Consider the following 20,921-nt stretch of genomic DNA (forward strand, 5'->3'; position numbering starts at 1 on the left):
CAAGTGCACCTTTGCCACAAGGTCCTGATAAACCACTGCCATTAAACTTCTGTTAACTCACTGTCTTAATAAAATATATTGTAGCTCCTCTGTGGAGTGCATCTCTGCATAAACACCCAGTGCTCTGACAATTTAAATCCTCCTTCACTACTGGAACTTGGACATGATTTCTCATTTACAACCAATCACAGTATCACATGTACAAGCTGCTTAAAATATGATTTCAGTCAGGCTACAATTTTCTGGTCTAAGACAGGATGGAATGTTTCAGCTGGATTAGTGGTTATACACCTATGTTAACATGGAGGTTTCCTAAACTTCTGGAAGGAAGAAGCCTAGCTGCATTTGGGGAGGACTCCATTTCCTAGTAAGCACAGAAGGTGGCTCATATTACCAGTGATGCTTTCTTGTCGTGACTCCGAATTTGGCAGCACACTCATAGCAGTTGGAGCCATCACACCAGGGAGGTTCTTTTGTCAGCATATCTGTTAAGAGGTAAAAATGTGAAGGCAAAATGGGCTCAGACACCTCCTGAGTACACTAAATCTGAAGGCTATTTCCAGTTCTAGGTTGTATCCAGTATAATGGATTTAACTACTCTTGCAGGAGCTGGAGTCTCGTTTGTAGATAATCCATAGCTGCTTTCCATCACATTGTCCACAGCAACTGTACAGCACCAGTTAAAAAACAATGTCTGTGTTTGAAGCTACACTGGACTACACAACCAGCCAATAGTTTCTATGTCTGTCTTTCCAGAAAAAGAAGTATCTAACAGTCTGCATTGTACAAGTTTTCAGACAATCACCAGAAAAATTAGTATTTCTACCCTGCACTGATTGTAGTATAAAATTCACAAGTTCCACCTCTCTGGAAATACTGTCATCTAAGTCAAATGTCCAGAGTTCCTTCCTCTGAAGTATCCTGGAAGCAGAAGCCAGAAATACTTTCCCAAGCAAGTAGTACTTACCCAGCAATCTAAAGAGAAGCTGTTTTGTAGCAACCTGATAGTTGAAGATATTGACTCCTTGGTTATTGTTAACTCCCAGGCGAGCCCCAGCTCTCACTATTGCACGGCACAGGTTAGCATTTCCCTTCATGTAAGCCAAGAGGAGCACTGAAAAATAAAAGCCAGAGAGTTCCTTGTTAACAGAGTGGCAGATTGTGTTACATTCAGTCTAGACAGGATCTTTAGTTTTTAAGTTTTCAAGTGTTGTGTGTCTCCTACTGTATTTAATGTATTGCCAACTATTCCAGCTTTAAAAGTGACATACCACAAACACAACTCAAGTAACTTTCAAGTTTAATAGTGGGTGAGTCCACCTACCTGTGTTTCCTTCAGCATCAGGTTTGTCTAGAGGGTATTCTGGCATACACTCCAAGAAGAGGTCACAGATGGCTGCTGCATTATCTTTCCCGTACTGTCCCAAAATATGCATTGGTGACTGGCCTCTGGGGAAAAGAGTTTGTTATCCTGATCAAAGTCTGCTTGCTACTGCAGTTACTCATCCAACTCTCTTTGCTTTCAAGTTTGGTTCAGACTTGAACAATGCTACATCTCAGTAACTCAATACATCATACACAACTCCCTCCTTAACTTTCCTTCCTTGGTGTATACATATAATATAATTTACACACAGCATCATCTGCACACTTCTAAACTAATGTATAAATAATATAATACAAGCCAGATATATATTTGTAAGCAGCATATCAGCACATATTTTAAAATACAAAGTGGTTCTTTTAGTCTGTTAAGACTATAAATAATTACCTGATATTAAAGGCTTCTGCATCCACATTGCACTCTGTGAGGAGGACCCGGATATTGTTCAGACGACCGTGCATCACTGCCAGATGCAGAGCTGAACAGTTAAAAAAAAATAAATAAAAAGGGAAAAAGGTTCAAGACTCTGTGTATCCATCAGCCATAATTACAGCCTAATAACTACCCTCCTTCCATTTCCCAACCCTCCTTCTCAAACAACTCCTTCCATCTGCTTTGATTTCCTGACTTTGATTCTTTCACCTTTACAGTGCAAGCCCATTCACAGTGAGCTCTCTACCACTACGAGACAGCATTAACAAATGTACTGAAGTGTTGTGCATTTACTTGTGTAACTTGAAGTTTACCATTATTTCCATTTTCATCTACAGCTGCAAAGTCCACTCCATTCTCCAGAAGGACTGAACAAATGGTGGGCAGGTCTTGCTGGGCTGCTAAGTGAAGAGCAGTCTGACGGTGCTTGGTCAGTTCATTCACCTGGGCACCTGCAAGCAGCTGTCAGGATGCAAGAAGGAATAAGTTCAAAGATGGTTTCAGAGTTATTTTAGTCAACAGTTTATTTCTGTGAATGAAGCACACAACACTCTACAGTACAGAGATACTTCTAGGCCCCCAGAGTGTATAAAATGGTATCGTTACTGAGCTGCTACAACTTGTGTTTGTGTTCAAATGCGCAGAAAAGGGCAAGGAAAGATTCTTTCAATTGAACCACACTACCCAGTGATTGCCACAAACCCAGCATGCTCATGTGAAGGTTATTGTGGCAGCTCAGCTAACAGTACAAGCTAAGGGAGCTGTTTGAGAAGAAGTGGTGTCACTTCATGTGATTTCTGAGCCTGCAGCACTGTGCAGTAAGGCACAGTGTACAGTCTGAAGGAGAGGAATGGTGACCCCAGCACAGAAGTGGCGTCACTATCATGTGATTTCTGAGCTGGCAGCACTGTAGAGTAAGGCACAGTGTACACCCTGGAGCAGAGGAATGGCGACCCCAGCATAGAAGTGGTGTCACTGTGATGTGATTTCTGAGCTGGCAGCACTGTGCAGTAAGGCACAGTGCACACCCTGGAGCAGAGGAATGGTGAGCCCAGCACAGAAGTGGTGTCACTTCATGTGATTTCTGAGCCTGCAGTACTGTGCAGTAAGGCACAGTGCACACCCTGGAGCAGAGGAATGGTGAGCCCAGCACAGAAGTGGTGTCACTGATGTGATTTCTGAGCCTGCAGTACTGTGCAGTAAGGCACAGTGCACACCCTGGAGCAGAGGAATGGTGACCCCAGCACAGAAGTGGTGTCACTGATGTGATTTCTGATCCTGCAGTACTGTGCAGTAAGGCACAGTGCACACCCTGGAGCAGAGGAATGGTGAGCCCAGCACACACCAGGTTGCGCACGATGATCTCCGAGCCAGCCTGCACTGCCAGGTGCAGCGGGGTCAGCTTGGAGGCGTCCTGGACCCGGGAGTTGACATTGGCCTGCACACTGATCAGGAACAGCACACTCTCGATGTCTGAGTTCTGAACAGCCACATGGAGGAAATTCCGACCTTTATTATCAACCTGTAGCAGAAAGGGCACGTGAAATTAATTTATTATTCCTACAGAACAGGTGTTTTATGTAGTAGAACATGTTTTCACTAGGAGACACTTGCACCCTCTGCTTGAACTGTAGAATCTTGTTCCTTTCACTGGTTGACATTAGAGACTTATCTGATAGATGTAACTATCAAATAACCAAACGGAGAAATTATCTGCTGTAACTGCTCGGTCCAGTCTGCCTCACACTAATTTATTTCTATTTTATAACCTTGTCATTTCTTGACCACACAGAGTATTGTTAGTCAGACAAAAGGTTAACAGCTGTTGTGGTTAAGTGCTGAGCAGCAGTTAATGATAAACTCAGTTAAATTAAACAAGCTTGAGTCCATCTGGCAATTAATCCAGGAGAAGGAAGCAACATGGAATCCTGCCACACTGATGCAAAGTGCATTCACAGAAGCAGAGAATGGTTTGGGTTGGAAGGGACCTTCCAAAGTGATCCAGTCCACCCCTGCCATGGCAGGGACACCTTCCACTGTCCAGTGGCTCCAAGCCCCATCCAACCTGGCCTTGGACACTTCCAGGGATGGGGCAGCCACAGCTGCTCTGGGCAACCTGAGAATTTTTTTGGCTTACTACCAAGTACATGTTGTTCAATTTTGCTTTGCAGCTGACGTTAAAGCATATTTAAACTGGCTGTGTTTGTAACTGTGTTTTAGGTATACTACAAGAGCTTGCTAAGCACTCAGATATTTTACTAGTAATTAAACTTACACAGGATAGGAAGAATCTCCTGAACAGCTGCCTGAAGTGTCACACCAGAAGCCTGAAGATACAGTTGGAGGTTTTACAGTTCAGCAGAGCAGCATAGCATCTGTTATTCAGTTATTTTAGGTCAAGTTTTCTGTTTTGGATAGCTTTAGGAGAGCTGGGTAATAGATTTTTTTCTGTACTAGTCCAGCACAAGACAAGAGTAGAGTTAGAATTTTCTCCTTATACACACATATGCCCGTTTCTCAGCTTAGTATTGACAAGATAAGAAGATTTCACAAGACACTAACCCTTAATGTTCTTACACATATCACATACATACCTACAGTTCCCTAGTAAGAGAATTGGCATCTGGCAAACAGATCACATGTAAAGCCACAAAAGGATAAAACAGAACTGGCTAGTGGGACAGCTGTTACCACAAACTAGTGCAGTAACAAAACCAGCATGGTCTGAACACTCCAGCTTACCTGTTCTGCAGCTCCTGGTTCCCTCTTCAAAATTGCTTCAGCTGCTTTATTGTTCTTATATGTCATGGCACAAGCAAAGGGAGTCATTCCTTGCCTGTCACGCACATTCAGCTTAATATCTGGATGGGAAATCATCAGCTGAATGATAACATTATGTTGGTTGCTAATGGCAACATGGATTGGAGTTCTTCCCTCTGCATCCTAGAAGGAAACCAGGAAGTTTGTTATGTATGCACTCAGTATATAAATCCTTCCCTAATTCTGAAGGGTCAAGGAAACTTAGTTTGGTCCTGTGACCTCCCCAGCTTCCTTCAGCATGGACACCAAGAGCTGCAGGGCAAGCTCAAATCCACAGTGTAAGAAAAGTAAATTGAGATTTGTTTCTCCCAACAGGCTGACTTCAATCCTCTGCTATACAGCCTTTGAAATAGCTCACCATAACATCTCCCATTTAGTCAGTCATTTTGGGGCCAGAGATTAGCATTCAAATTTAACAGCAAAGTCAGCTGAGGCATTTAAATATTTGTTTGCATCAAGCAGCAGTTTACAGCCAAGGCTGCTTTGTGACTGTGTTCTGTGATTCATTTTAATGTCACTTTCAACTTTCAGCATCAGGACCTAAAAATGTTATCCATTCACTCCTTTTGTTGTTACTTACAAAGCTTCTGTTTAAGGATTACTGTGTCATCAAAAATGAAGTGTAACTCATACTTCCATCATCTCCGTTTACTCAGTTACAGAAGACATTTCCCAAACATACCAACAAAGTATTCTGGAGTTTTACACTGCAGCTGATTTAATGATTAATTGCAGCTGTGCTCCTGCCTTTAATTCACTCTAGGGACAGAAGACACTGAATCCCACTAACACTGCAGTAAGTTTTCTGTACCATTTTCCTTCAGCATAGCTTCCTGAATTAATCACCATATGGGCAGATAAGCACCAGGTGTGGTAAAAAGGGACAGGAGAGAAAGCAGAGCAGCATCCAGTCACTGCACATTGCATTGGCTCAGCTCTAAGAGCAAGATTTTCTTTTCTCTATCAAGCAAAATACACAGCTGAGAGGAAAATTTGTTTTCTAAATGTTAGAGGCAAAGAATCTAATTTAAAAAATTGTTCATGATTTGTCCACATACCTGAGCATTGACATTGGCACCAAACTCCAGAAGGCACTGGATGACCTCCTCTAGTCCCCAGCAGGCTGCCAAGTGCAGGGGTGTCTGTCCATCATGGGCTTCCTCTTCTCCTTCTCCATTTGGGCCTGGCTTTCTGGGACTATTCACATCACACCCACTAAAACAAACACAGTGCAGTCAATTTATTTTGTTAAATCTAGATTTAAACTGCTTCAAAAAAGGTCACAGGAATGATTACAAGAGCTGATCCAGCAACTGCCGACACATTCTACAAAAGCACAAGTTCCTGGTTTTGGTTTGACTCTTGCCATCAAGAACATGATGCTATTGTAGATAACAGAATGTGTCTTTTGGATTTGTCAGAACTCCTTAAGTGTCACCCACCCAGCAAAAGCCTAAGGAAGCACATAGTTGTTACTGATTTAAGACAGCAGTCCATTAATTTATGCCAGGGACATCCCCACATGTTAGAGGGTTTGGATTTTGGAAGAGCTCTGACCTGCGGATAAGGAAGCAAGCAATCTGTTCACTGTTCTCATCAATAGCTCTGTGGAGAAGGGTTTGTGAGCAGCCACTTGGTCCTGACCCCCAACACGTTGCATCACAGCCATGCCTAACCTGGAAGGAGAAGCCCAATGACACAGTGAAGGTTTTTCCAACAGGCTCCTACTACAGTCCCTGGAATGCTTCTGGAACTTGAGATGTCTTGTCTATTCTTGTGACAGTCACTGAATTTCAGGAAGCTATTTTCAAGTCTTCCAGACCAATACTTCATTGGTTTACTGTGTAATCCTTAACTAGGTGGTATTTATTAACAATTCAAGGATTTGTCCATATACTTTGATAGACAGATGTAAAGCAGGTTGCACTAGTTACCTCACTTTCAGCAATGACAAGGACCTACAGTAAATCAAGCAGCATCAGCAGATGTGCCTTTGAAGATCTGTCCCATTTACCTGCTTTCTTAGACATTCAGCTAAACAGTGTTTTTTTTCCAGGAATTGTATTGTTATATTTGTATTCTTCAACTACAGAACTGCATACTTGAGCAATGTAGCACTTAAGACTTGTTCTACTCCACTTTACTAACTATTGACAAGGTTTAAACAAGAGTAGTTATGAGTGCTGACTCCATAAATGCTCTTACCCAATACCAGCACAGTCAAGAACAGTTACAAAATGCATTTCTCAGGTCACTAGCAGAGTTTTTAAATAGCTGTGTCTAGCAGACAAAGCTTTCAGGTAACTTCCTTACAAAAAAGGCACAAGGAGGTCTATTTGTCACCCAGGTCTGAAAATAAACAGTCTTTAAAGTAAATATAAGCCTTTAAAGACCTTCTTGGTTCAATTTTAAGATGCAACAAAAAGTAGCACATACACTGAGTATAAAATGAGTATTCAGTTTTACTCAGAAAGCTGATCATTACACAAGGTGTGTATGCTACAGACTGATCTAAGCAGATCCTTACTCCTCCCAGATCAAGAATCCAGACAGCAGAATATATGCAGAACATACATTTTAATTAAAGTGGCTATATTAAAGATATTTGGTTATGCAGACTACAGTATTTGTAAGATTCCTGCAGTAAAGAGGAATTTCTGGCAAAAAAAAGACTTCCAGAAATTAGTAATATTGGACTAGCCTGTTCTCTTCATGCAATGAATTTGTTTTTCCTGATGAAGCCTTTTGTTGCTAGGAAGATGAACAAAAGTGAGATTAAAGCCAACTGACAGTCTTACCAGAGTTGATGCAATATCTTCCAGGTTGTTTTCCAAGGCAAGCCATAAAGGAGGATTTCCTTTCTCATCTGGCACAGACATGTCTGCTCCCCTGGTACAAATGGCATCTACCACGAGTGGCAGCTGGTTTTGGATGGCCAGCTGTAGGGCTGTCTCTCCATCCTGGGTCCTGCAGCAGGGACACTTTCAAGTGTTACAGATGCATTATAAAGTTCAGTGACAGCACTTTACTGGCAAAGCCAAGAGTTGACTCTCTTATGTATTTTTGCTGTGGTAAGATCACCAACACACCCTGTATTTCATCACAGCTCTGTAGTGTACCTTTCTTCCTCCCTTCACTTTTACCAAGTAACTGATTTCTGAAGCTGGAAAAACCAATTAGTATTCTTAGATCAGATACATTCAATTCCTATTTTCAAGTCTTCCAGACCAATACTTCATTGGTTTACTGTGTCATCCTTAACTACGTGGTATTTATTAACAATTCAAGGATTTGTCCATATACATTGATAGACAGATCTAAAGCAGGTTGGACTGGCTACCTCACTTTCAGCAATGACAAAGACCTACAGTAAATCAAGCAGCATCAGCAGATGTGCCTTTGAAGGTCTGTCTCTTTTACCTGCTTTCTTAGACATTCAGCTAAATAAGAGGTATTTTCCAGGAATTGTATTGCTAATATTTGGGCAGCCATAATTTGAACTGAGTTCCTTCTGAGCCAGCCTGCTGCCACAGAAGCAAACAGCTTTATCTTCAATGTGGCAACACTTCAAGCAACAGTCAAATACCAACTGTTAAAAAGTTGAAGTTAAAACAGCAGCATTAGGCAGTTTGTACCCTTGACATTCACTACATACAGCTTGCCAAATTTAACAGCCAGCCTGTCAGTCATGTAAGCAGACAAATGTTCTGTTAAATCTAATATAAGTTGTCTAGGAGATACTGAGGAGGCAAGTTTATCAGACTACTGTTGCTGGATGCGTATCTAATTTAGATGGTAGCAAACATGCAGTTCTAACAAGCTGGAAAATGGATGAGACAATAGAAGTTCAGTGCCTTTAGGCCTCTCTCTAGGACTTCAGTCTGCTACAGAGGATGCTGTTTTACCTGGAATTAAATGACACCTCCTTCTGCAGCCTTGAGAGGAGGTACCAACCAATGGAGCCATACATAGGTCCAAGTTATCATATGTAGTCCCTCAGCCATAACTAGTGCCACAAAACAGTACCAAACATGTAACTATGTGTAAATCACCACCTGAAACAAATCTCAAGCCATTACACACAGGCAGTTGCCACCTGCTCTGCTCTTAGATAAACAGGTGAGTTGCATCAGTTAGGCTCTTACCTGACATTTATGTCTGCCTGATGTTCCAGCAGGAAGAGGGCACTCTTACTGTCCTGTCTCTGGATTGCCATGTGTAGGAGCGTCTGTCCGTCTGACATGGTGTCATTGATGGATGCCCCAGATCCAAGCAGCTGAGCTGCTATTGTGTGCATACCTGGACAGTTCAAGCTCATTAGTATTTTACCTTCAGTTCTATAAAACAGACACACTGAGACTGACAGAATGGAGTTAACGTGCACAGACAATACACTGATCTGATATGAAAACTTCACAGAGGAAGAATTCCACTGAACTGCAAGTACAGCTCTGAGCAGAAGCTGTAGGACTAGAAATCTTTCACTAAGTCATATGTGAACACTTATTTTAAAATATGAAGAACCATATAAAGCACTCCTTGACAACTCCTCCCCTGCAGCACAAGCCAGAACATGAAGACACACCAGCTGTTTTATGTTTAAGAAAATCTTGTTCACATCGTAGCTTCCCCATCACTGTGAATTCTCATCCTGAAGGCACATACCTGTCCAAAGAGCCAATCCCAGCACAGTCTGGTCTCTTGAGTCCTTTAGACTGAAGTCAGGAATAATTTGCAAGTTGTTGGTAGCATGAAGAGCATTAGCTACAAGAAAGCACAAGGTATTAGGGCATTCTTGTACTTGACCCACAGTCACACACAATGAAAGCTGCCCAGCAATGTCACATTTTGTAGCAGGCTGTTCCTTTAGCAGTCAGTTTGTAAGATCTGAGCAAAGTACCTCCAGCTTCCCTGATGTGACACTGCCTAGAATTCAGACCATACTGCCACTACAGCCTGATCTTAATACATATACTACCAAAAAAATCAATTTTCTAGCTAAGAGGCCTAACCTGTCTCTTTCTAGCTGCAATTCCAAATAGAGTGGCATATACAAAGTCCTGAGAATAAAGAGTGGAGGCTCCACAATATGGTGGCAGCATCTCTCCTTCTCCATTCCCGGGGATGGACAATGTTTACTCCAGTTCACCTACTTCCTTTAAATCCCATTTATGGCAGGAGAAAAAAATGGCCCTGCTTCAGCTGTCAAATTCCATTTCTGCTGGTAGAAAGAAGCTGACTTGTAGCATTTGATGAACTCATCTGCTGGTATTTGAGCACTCAAGTCTCAACTGTACTATAATACCAGCACTGCTCTGTATAAAGTTCTCTTACTAAGGAGTTGAGGGAGGCAGAAGTCTCACCACAGAAAGATGCCTTTATCCAAAACTGATTGCAGCATTCACCTGAAGCAAATGCTTTGAAGCAATCTCAGTTATACAGGTAGAACAGAACCCAAGACTAACTATTCAAGTCCTCTATCTACAGTGGAGAATTTACAAACACAGACAAAATAATTTTCTTGTTTTAACAAGCAGACGATTTAAGACTAGTTAGCTAGTCTTATTAATTGCTGTATTTATACACTATTTACAGGAAGACATGCTTTCTTAGTAGCTTGTCACAACAGCTCAACAGCTTGGATGCCATCATGACACACCAATTCACTGCAGCATCAACAGTCTGGACACCTACCTTTTTGTTCTAGGATGACTGACACCACATCTGGGTGATTGTAAGCAATAGCCATGTGAAGGGGAGTCTGCAGATGAACGTTCTCTGCTGATGGAGGAGCAGATGCATCCTTCTGCCCAAGCACTGCTTCTGCAGTCTGGATGTTGGGATTGGCTCCTTGCTGCAGGAGTTCTGCTGTCAGGTTTGCTAGGCCATGCCTGCAGGCTGTGTGCAGTGGGGTTTCTCCCTTTAATAAACAGAGTGCTGGGTTAACAGCTTTAGACATGAAGAGAAGCAGCTTTCAAACTATTAAAACTACAAGAGCTGGTGTGAAGAGTTTCACTCCTAGTAGCTGAAGCTAGGAGTTCCAAACTACACAAGCTACTTTCACTAAGGATTTTATTACAGCAGGCACTGTGGTAAGTGCTAAAAGCATGTTAACAACTGTGACTCTGCAAGAACAGTGCGACAAGAATGCAAGCGGTCATTAGCAAATACCTGAAAAGATGCAAATGTTCACAAAGTACTCCAATTAGTTTTAAACTATGGTTTAGCTATAAGAGACCTCTGCTATCTTATTTCTGAAGAGAAGTAAGGAAACTTTCAGATTAAATTTTTGCTTTTACCCATTTGTTTTGGTGGTTGACTTTTGCTCCATGAGTTGCTAGGAAGAGAGAAGCTGCCTCATTTCCTGCACCAGCTGCTCTCTGAAGCAAGCAGTTTCCTAAAGAAAAACCATGAACACTGTTACTCCAACCACACTTTGATACTAACCCACTACCTTACAACATTACACCTGGAAGTCAACAAGGAAAACCCTTGGTGCTAGGGTTACTAATAGTCCCCTTCCAACACTGCACTGCCACATGCACTTCCATTCAGTCACTACACATCTTGAAATTTTAAAGAAGGTATTAGAACTTGGCAATGACTCCAGATTTTCTGTCATTTCCTACAAGTCTATCTCAGCTTGTGAGTACACCAGCTCTGGGTAAAGCAACTACCACCTAGCATTTATTATGGAGCAAATGCTGCTGAAACATTGTGCAGCTCCTCCAAGTGCAGTCAGCATTAAGCAATTAACACACAATCCTTCCATCTGCAATGAAAATACAAACCTCTGGTTTACCTGTTACTGTGTCTGGAGCATCTGTATTGCTGCCTCGCTGGATCAACCTTGCTGCAAAACTGTTCTCATCAAATGAGGTTCCATTCACAACAGGGGCATCCTCAAAAGGGTTCACAGACTGATCAGATGATACAGTGATATACTGGACTGCAAGCCACAGAGCTGTGCTTCCTTCATGATCCTTCAGCTCCAAGTCTAGCCTAAAAACAAGAGTTAGTGTCCCCCAGTTTGCATGTTAAAAAGTGGTTCCCCAACATAGCTGAAGTTCCAAGTGTCTGAACAGCTGTGCTAGCTCATCTCATACCTCTGACAACTACTGCAGCTCCAGTTACTTCAGAGAATTTGTGAATACTCTGAAACAAGCACAGCACTTTTTACTGACTACTAAATTCAAGCTCATTGCTCCTAGGGAAGAGTAGAATCCCTGGAAGGTCTGGGGTCCCACTAAGTATAACAAAGAGGCAAATTTCCTTGAGTAAGCCATGGACAAGAACTGCAAATGCAGCTGCAATGAAACTGAGTCAAATAAAGTGCTCTGCTTCACCACCCTAAGAAGTCACCTCTAAGCAGAAACCAAGCTGAACTCAAGAATATATTGGCATACTTCAAGAGTGTTATTACTCCTTTTAGTTTCACTTCAAATCAAGCTTCCTACATTATTTCACCTCTGGAATTATTTCAGGCTCTTTTAAAAACACAGAGATGCAGTTTGCTGCTTCTTTACAGTAGGGCAAAAACTTACACCGCTTCTGATACGGTTTTAACGTCTTCACTTATGCATCCCAAGCTACTACTAGTCTTATTATAAGGCAAAAAGGCACAGGAGTTGTTACACCAGTTTTCACATCTTCACTGTACAACGTAACCTCAGTGTATTCTACATTCAAGTGACACTTACTGCTTGCACTGCAGGAGCTGACTGAACACAGGCTCATTCCTGACCACAATGGACACGTGTAACGGGGTCCTGTTGGAGCAAAGAACAGAAGAAGTTACAGCAGGACTAAGTGAGACACTTCAGACTTTGGCCCCCGTCACCAATGTGTCCCTAGAGGACCATGGGCTGAACTTCCATCTCTGCTTAAAGGAGAAGGGCACAAGCACTTCTTAAAAGAAAGAGAAATCTGAACTTTCAGTGAACATGACTCCCATTAATTTGGTAGTAAGAAACTCACTAATGCAAGAAGTAACTTTCAGGGAAGAAGCACAACAGCTTCACCTATCAGAATTGTGCAGCTGTTATATTCCAGGTCTTCTATATTATTTTATGAACTTGCTTGCCAACCCAACCTAACCTATGAAAAAGCTTACAGGCCCTACACTTCAGATAAACACACTGCAAAAAAAAGACATTTTGGAGAACACTTTAGTGTCCCTAACAGCTTCAGGTATATTATTTACCATCTTAGTTAGCTTTGACCATTCAGTGATTCAATAAAGGCTATTGAACTGTGTGCCATGTGTTCTGTCAACTATGTTTAATTGGCCATGACAGGCCATGACCACTCTGCCTGCACAACTTTCTACTTTGAGTGCTACCAACAGATCTCAAACTGGCTAAATGAATGCCTGCTTCCAGCATCAGCTGTACCTTGTTGAAAGACCTGAACAGGTCCTTAGGAGGTTGCATCTGATCACACAGCACTGTCTGTTACACTGGTAGCAGACTTTCCTTCCCCCAGTATTTACCTGCCTTTGCTGTCTTGCATGTTTGGATTGGCTCCTGCCTGCAGGAGGGACTGTGCAATCTGTGCCATCTCTGCCATGACATCTGGTGAGTGTTTCTTGGGGCTGTAAGATGCCACAAGGTGCAGAGGAGTCTCCTGATCTCCCAGGGTAGCAGCATTCACACGGGCACCATTTTTAATGAGAAAGTTTGCAGCAAATTTATCTCCTTTTGTGAAACAAAACAAGGTTATTAATAGTTATATATAGCCTATATATTTTATACTCCAGGAAATGGATACACATGACTTCACTCCATACCATACATTCATTCCAACACAAGTATCTGCTCCTAGAATGCCTCAGCAACAGGCAACTTCAACTATGGGTCACTGCAAAGTCAGGATTAGAATATTTCACAGCAAGCCCTTGGAAAAAGTGTTTTTCCCACAGGTTACCTGTGACTCAAGTTCTCACACAAGCTTATTGTTATAGACACACTGACTTTGCTCATTCCTCTAGCAAGATAAATGCATTGTTGCTTTAATAAAGCATTGGACAAACTGTGATACCAAACATACAAGTATTTTTTGAACAAAAGGTACTATTCCAAGCCTAGTCAAAGTTTCTAGTTCAAGACAGTCTGTTGAGTCTTACTACATAAACAAGTAATAACACTGCCTTTGCTCTTGGGAATTCAGGCCCTTATATATATACAGAGTTTTTATAAAAGGGCTTTAGCAGTGCAGACCCATCATTCAGAGCACTCCCAAAAGCTCCTTCTGAAAGCTTCTCAGGAGTCCAAACTCACACCCACTTTGACACATGAAACCTTGAACTTGAAACACCAAAGAAAAACATAACTTCAGTAAAATACTAGCTCCCTTGCTTCAAGGCTACTTTGCACAGACTTATTCACATTTTGCTTGACCTGAATGCAAGACTGGAGAACAAAGAATAGTGTTTCAATCTATAGTGCTGGATTATCTCTGCCAACAAAAACTCCATTTTCTGACTTCCATATCAGACATTCCCCCACTTTTCAGTGGTCATAAGTAGCAAGAATCATGTGGCAAGTGCAATTTGCCTTAGCTCCATTTCCAGAACATGTGATTGCTAACTGTGATTACAGTAGTTTCACGAATACAAGCCGCACGGATTATAAGCCGCACCCCCGGTGCCTCGACAATGTTGCTGTCTTTGTCAATAGATAAGCCGCACCCCGAATATTAGCCGCACTTTCGTTCGTCGCGAGAATCCGTGCGCAGCTTTCACAAATTGGCCAATTAGTAACAGGATCGCGGCATAGAGGGCTTTACTGGCTCGGGGCGGGGCCAGGAAGGCTCGGCCCGCTCATGGTTGCCGACGGGGCCGGCCGGGTGGTGCTGCAGCCGCCGCCGGGCTCACTGGCCCCCCTCTCCCGTCAGCACCGCCCCGCCGCTGCGTTTACGTACTCGCCCTGCCGGCGGGCCAGCCACTGCCGCCGCTGGCAGGCATGCCAGCCGCCTCGCCGCTGCGCTGTTTACGTACTCGCCCTGCCGGCGGGCCAGCCACTGCCGCCGCCGCCGGGCTCGCTGGCCCCCCTCTCCCGTCAGCACCGCCCCGCTGCCGCGTTCCCTAGCCCTGCCCGCCGCCGCCCGGCTCGCCGGCCGCGCCGCGTTCCCTAGCCCTGCCCGCCGCCGCCCGGCTCGCCGGCCGCCCCCTCCCGTCTGCACCGCCGCCGCGTTTCCTCGCCCTGGCCGGCACTGCAGGCCCCCGCACCGCCGGGCTCCCCCACGCTGCTGGCCCCGATTCTGCTGGGCTTCCCCCGCTGCCAGGCAGCCCCACCCGCCGGCCTTCCTGCTTCTGCCATGCTCCCCTGCACTGCTAGCCCCAGTTCTCCCAGGCTCCCCCGCCCTACTGACCCGGCTCTGCCGCCCCCCTGCCCCGCCCTGCTGGCTCAGGCTCAGCCGCCCGCCCCCCACACTGCTGGCCCCGCCTCTGCCAGGCTTTCCCACCTCTGCCGGGGCCGGCCGGGCTCCAGCTTGGCTTGGGGCTGCCGCGGGCTCTCACTTCCGTGTTGGCAGCTTTTAGAATTTTGTTAATGTATTAGCCGCCCCGGAATATTAGCCGCACTTCCGGGTTTCCACCAAAATTTTGGTCAAATTGGTGCGGCTTGTATTCGTGAAATTACTGTAATTCACTGAAGCTGTGGTTACTGAAAAGCAAGTGTTCATTCTCAGAGCACTAGCTCAGACTAAAAGCAGACATTAGAACTAGGGACAAATGCCAGTATTAAGAATGAAGAGCAGCCTGCTGCAATTTTTCCAGTGTTTTATAGGGTTGCAGCCATCACAACACTGACCTATGCCTCCAATGTCTCCTAGTCCTACAGTTGAAGCCTCACTCACAGGATCAGATGCCAGTTTAGATATGCAGGAGATTAATTTAAATTTGGTGAGCTTAAAACAGAGCTCTCAGCTTCTTCCTTTACTTCTAGGGGTCTGAGTTTGGTGCTAGAAATAAACTTTCTGGAACGGAGCTGCCAAAGACACTGCAGAAATAACGAGCAACACAAGGTGTTGGCTGCAGATTTTTACCACACTTTGACCACAGGCCAAGATGCTGCTGATCCAAAGCCTTCAGAGTACTGTGGCCATGGTAACCAGAACCTGCTGTGCTCCAGTTCTCCTAAGATGCATTTTCCACTCTAAGGTGGAGAACAGCTCAATATAATCATGTAGTTGTATTCAGACTCCATTCTCCAACTGCACTGGAGCAGAGGTGCCTCTACTTACTCCTCATCTTCTCTCAGTCAGATTTTCCTCTTCTGAAACTGCTGTGCAGTAGCGAGGGCCCTTACTGTTAACCATATCTCAAAGATGCATATGCTGAATTCAACCCAAGTCTAGAAAAAGACTTCACCTTTGTGACCCTTATGTTGTCATGCTCAATTCAACTCTTTGTCAGAAAGAATACTGTCAAATTAGAATACTCCCAGTGTCTCTCTCATATTTCTTATTTTAGCAGGCAATGTTCTACTAGATTGCACCTGGATGTGACATAAGTCTGCCCAGCCAGCAGACTGGCTCTCAGATCTCAAATAACAGTCTGTTTGCTTTTATGTCTGAAAAAAAACAAAGCAAAACAGGACAAAGTTCATACTTCAGTACAGTTTTCTAACTGCAGTGTCAACTACAACATGACACAGGAATAAACTTTGAAATATGTATTCCACACTGGGAACAACTGGAAGCTAACAAAGTTTCATATCCCATCTACTTACCTCTCTGGATGGCTTTATGGAGCAGGCTCCAGCCTCTCTTGTCTGCCCTATCTACGTCAGCCTTGTAGTTGACCAATGTAGTTGCAATACTCTCCAGTCTTTGGGCCAGGGCTAGATCCAGAGCAAGATCTCCATTGTGATCCAATTCATTGAGCTTCCCAGGAAGCTACAACACAAATACAGCCAACTGACATTACAAGTACATGAATAATTCTTCCTTGCCCTTTGTTGGGGGCACAATGTATTTGCTAGTTGTTTGGAGTTTTCAACAAATACCTGTTACTTCAGCCTTCAACTGAAAAGTTGTTCAAGGAAATTATTCTTACTGAACTGCATGAAACAGCAAAGCTGTCTATTATAACCACTCAGCTTTAAATGTGCACAGCAATATCAGGTAATTGATTTTATTAGATATATTCCATTGCATGCAAGATGTTTTAAGTGCTATGAATCACTTCTAAATTACATCCTCATGCAGCTACTGCTAGCCAGACCTCCATTACAGACACAGAAGTGGCTGTGGCAATGCTAAACATGCAAATAAGAATTAGTGACAAAAATCACTGACAAGGTTCAGACTAATACTTAGGAACTAGTTATTTGAAACACCAAATTCTAGAATATAGATCAAGATAGTCTCACTATACCTGAGAATCCATTTCAATGAGATACAAAAAGACTACATCTTCTCTCTCAACTTTAATGGCCTTATGCAAAGGATATTCTGTCTTTGACTTGAACATTTTATACAATAGCTGAGCACTCATGCTGCTGAAGTCTTCTTTACGCAAGTCATCCTAGGAGCAATTAAAAAAGAGAAGGGTAAGCAATACTCCTGTTTTATTTATAGCCAAGGCATTGCACAACGTAATTCTGAAGTCCACAACACAAGTTCAGTTAAAATCAATCCCAGATAGCCTTTTAAGATTAGGAAGAAACAATCAGGAAGCTTTAAACCTTACATTTTAGTTTCAAGATCAGTTAGTGAAATTTTTATTCTTTTTTGTCTACAGACATGGAAAAGGAGCATTTTAATGTTACTATGGAAGATTAATATCTAGTCTGTAAAATAATCCTCTACCAACTTATTCTTAACTCTGACAAAAAGTCCTACAGCTATTGAAGACTGATTCATACAATCATAAATAAAAGTAAACAGAAGCTTAGGAATAAAAAGATCCTAGGTCTGAGTTAGTGCTCATTTGACTTAACAGAAGCAATTTCATTTCCAGGTAGAGATAAGCATCAAAAGTTAAGAGTCAAGAAGAAAGTCAAGAGTTAAAACTACTGATCCACAGGTTCACATATATTAATTTTTATGTATTAATGTATCAAAACATTTCTATCTGCCTTAGAATTAGCCAAGGAAAGACACCTCCACATCTAGAGTATGTATTTTAGATTTAGAATAACCTAAAGCCCCCTCAAGCCTACTGCTGACAAGTGTTATTTTAAAGGCTAATTCATTACTCAGTTAATCAAACTTTCTTCAAAGTAAGAGATCAGAGCAAGTGAAACTTCCAAGGTGGTTGCCAGCAAGACTGGCATAAAGATAAAGACAAATTTCCCTGGTTTCCATTAATTATTTTTAGAAGTAAAAGCAGGCCTTGTGATCTGTATAGACAGAGACCAACTATGGATCAACTTCTAAATACTTTGGAGCCCAGATGTGATAAACATCCCTCTTGCTCATCAGGAGACAGTCCTTGTATCTCACTCATGTTTAGGAAACTAAGACACTTTGTACAATGAAGTATTTATAAGGAGCAGAACAAGTCTTTGGGTAGAAGTTACTCCCCCCACCAAGACATTCTCAAGACAGCTGACCAACTGAGGTTAGACAGTGTGGTAAGGTAAGCAAAATCCTACTATTAAGTTTCTACAATGTGCAAACATTTTTCCTGTTGTTTCCCTGTGCCAGAACTCACCCAGTGGCTGGCAATGATCTCAGCACAGTAGTTGAGGAGCGTGCTGGCACTGAGCTCCTCAGCAGTCTGATAGAAACGGATGCAGTTCCTGACATTAACGAGTGACATAACTCCTTTTTCACATCTGTCAGGACAGGAAAGCCAGGTCAGTTATCAAAAAGCTTTACTTAGATCTCTCTCCCATGTAACAGAGTTCCAATACTCCTTTTCATAGGTACCACTAGAATATGGCATGGACTTGCTTTATTAGAAGGCTGAAGTGCATAAACACACTAACACACTTTCATCAGCAGCCCTAGAAGACACCTTCCCCCCTTCTACCACAATCCACCTGCCAAGGTCCCATGATAACACCACACTGCAGCAGTCTGCAAGTAGAGATCCATCCCAGCTCTCCCAAGGGTACAAACTGCAGCTCCTTCACTGCTGTGAAGTAGGGAAGATGTACTGGGCTGTTGAAGTTGGATATTAGGAAAAACATTCACTGAAAGGGTAGTGAGGCACTGCCCCAGGCTGCTGGGGCAGGGGTGGAGTCACCATCCCTGCAGGGATTTAACAGCTGAGCAGATGTGGCACCTGGGGACATGGTTAATGATGGACTGGGCAGTGCTGGGCTGATGACCACTCTATCTTAGTGGTCATCTCCAGCCTAAACAATTCCATCATTCACATCTCATAATTACAAATGGTGTCCCACACGTGGGCCTGTCACTGCACTAATATGACCAGACAGCTGCTAAGTTCACAGTACAACATTAGGGCAGCTCTTAGGCTGGTACTTGAAACAGTTTTAGCATTGGTATTACAGATTTCAATTTCTCTGGTCAGAACACTTGACAGCAATTTGGTTGCTTCATGTTGAAGGCATACAAATCATAGATTATGAATGTCATGTACTGCCACAGACATCCCTTGGGCAAAGGATTATTCTATCAAAGGGTACTTTGACTAAATTGAAGGCTTTGAAGTTGTACAAAACTTGATGAGGTTTCAATTTGTACATTCAGGCTTCTCACTAACTCTAAATGGTTTAGAACACTATAATTCAAGATAACCTAGCCCCTAGTGTCACAGTGTGTTCATAGTCTCAGAACGGGAAAGCATCAGACTCTTACATTAACCTGATTTCTGAAGAAAGGTTGCACAAGACATACAGAAGTTACAAAAATTTCACCTGTGTCACTTTAATACTGCAAACTAATTGCCACTGATTCTTCCTAGCATTCTCTAACAACTCCTTTCTTGCAATTCTCCTGAACCTGATGCTATTCTACTGATCTTCTCTCAACACCAGATAAGGGTTATTAGTCTGACTTGGAAAAGAACTGAAAAGCAAACGTAAAACCTACAACAAGTCTGCTACAGTTTAGCTCAATGTTTCATTTCCCCTGATAAACTGAATGACATGTTGTATTATTAAAAGCTCAAGACTTCAAAAAAGCATAATTCTAGCCTATTGCCAGCAGCTATCATCTTACTTCTGTTCAAAAAAGGTTTAAGAGTTCAAGTATATTTACTAAGACTTACCTTTCCCTAAGCAGTTGGAGCTGAAATTTATTAGCTAATTTCATGAGCTCTGTCAAGAAGATATCATCTTCTCTCAGCTCAAGTTCATCTGTGTAGATCCACTGCAGCATTGCCATGGTTACCTCTGGGTCAGCATCTGGTACAGGGAGCAACAGGATTAATAAAATACCTAAAACCAATCACCTATCATAGTAATTGCTATTTCTTTGATTTCTAAAAGTAACAGCTACCATAAAAAGGAAAAGACAATCTTGTTTAGAAATTGTACTTAGTTCAAAATGTCAAAACTGGTGAAATTGGTCAGAAGTTGAAATAACAGTGCTGGCACCAAGCAGGAAAACCTTCTCACACTGGAACACTGTACAGAATGCAGGGAGCCCTATGACATCTATCTGCTACACCAATGGTGCATATTGAAGGGCCTTTAAAAAGTCCTTACACAGGGCCTCATGCACATCCACAAACCTTTTTAATTTAACAGCCATATGTTAGGAACTGCTGCATTCCAACAAAGGCACTTACACCTTGTTAGACTTTGGTGATGACCACAAAGCACTTCAAACTGCTGGTAGCCATTTCTTGGAAAAGTGCAAAAGAGCCAGTTTAAGGAGCTGGTTAGATTTTGGGTCTTTACAAGACTGATCACAAACTGGTGTTTTTACACAGTGGAAAAAACTGAAAATCACACCTTGAGATACAAGTGCAGTGGCCAAGGACCTTTGTCACTAACTCACAATTAAAATGACCATCCATCTAACAAGGATGTAGATAAGAATAACTTCAGAAGATCAGATGAACTACAACAGAAATACCATTCATTTAAAAATTACCCTTAGTCCTTTGAGCTGTTTTGTTCTTTAAAAAAAGAATTCAATTAAAAACCTTAAAGATACTGAAATACCCATCCTAAAACATCTCCTTTAGATGGAGGGTTGGCCCAGATTATCTGCAGAGTAGTAGCAGTACTTGGCATGCAGACTGCCTCCCAGGAATCACAAGGTTTTAGTAAGACAAGGATTTTTTGCCAAACTCAAAGCAATCAGAAAACCTACTTGAGATGTACTATCAGCTCAGCCTTGGCAGAGGTAAGAGTGCATT

General features: G+C 42.7%; 1 protein-coding gene across 1 annotated transcript in view; it reads right to left on the reverse strand.

Annotated features, from left to right (window-relative positions):
* The window catches only part of ANKFY1 (ankyrin repeat and FYVE domain containing 1), a 31,186-nt gene that overhangs the window by 2,375 nt on the left and 7,890 nt on the right, over nt 1-20,921 (reverse strand). The window contains exons 4-24 of the mRNA XM_033078183.1: nt 19,824-19,959; nt 18,297-18,420; nt 17,016-17,165; nt 16,369-16,534; nt 13,128-13,332; nt 12,337-12,405; nt 11,439-11,638; nt 10,936-11,033; nt 10,331-10,556; nt 9,302-9,400; nt 8,782-8,935; nt 7,435-7,603; nt 6,194-6,312; nt 5,695-5,851; nt 4,559-4,759; nt 3,162-3,338; nt 2,131-2,278; nt 1,772-1,862; nt 1,325-1,449; nt 968-1,114; nt 395-485 (exon numbers count right to left, since the gene is read on the reverse strand). Of these exons, the coding sequence (XP_032934074.1) occupies nt 395-485; nt 968-1,114; nt 1,325-1,449; nt 1,772-1,862; nt 2,131-2,278; nt 3,162-3,338; nt 4,559-4,759; nt 5,695-5,851; nt 6,194-6,312; nt 7,435-7,603; nt 8,782-8,935; nt 9,302-9,400; nt 10,331-10,556; nt 10,936-11,033; nt 11,439-11,638; nt 12,337-12,405; nt 13,128-13,332; nt 16,369-16,534; nt 17,016-17,165; nt 18,297-18,420; nt 19,824-19,959 (3,052 nt within the window). The remainder of the gene's footprint in view (nt 1-394; nt 486-967; nt 1,115-1,324; nt 1,450-1,771; nt 1,863-2,130; nt 2,279-3,161; nt 3,339-4,558; nt 4,760-5,694; nt 5,852-6,193; nt 6,313-7,434; nt 7,604-8,781; nt 8,936-9,301; nt 9,401-10,330; nt 10,557-10,935; nt 11,034-11,438; nt 11,639-12,336; nt 12,406-13,127; nt 13,333-16,368; nt 16,535-17,015; nt 17,166-18,296; nt 18,421-19,823; nt 19,960-20,921) is intronic.

The sequence above is a fragment of the Catharus ustulatus genome, chromosome 22 (genome assembly GCF_009819885.2).
Source record: "Catharus ustulatus isolate bCatUst1 chromosome 22, bCatUst1.pri.v2, whole genome shotgun sequence".
Classification (NCBI taxonomy): Eukaryota; Metazoa; Chordata; class Aves; order Passeriformes; family Turdidae; genus Catharus; species Catharus ustulatus.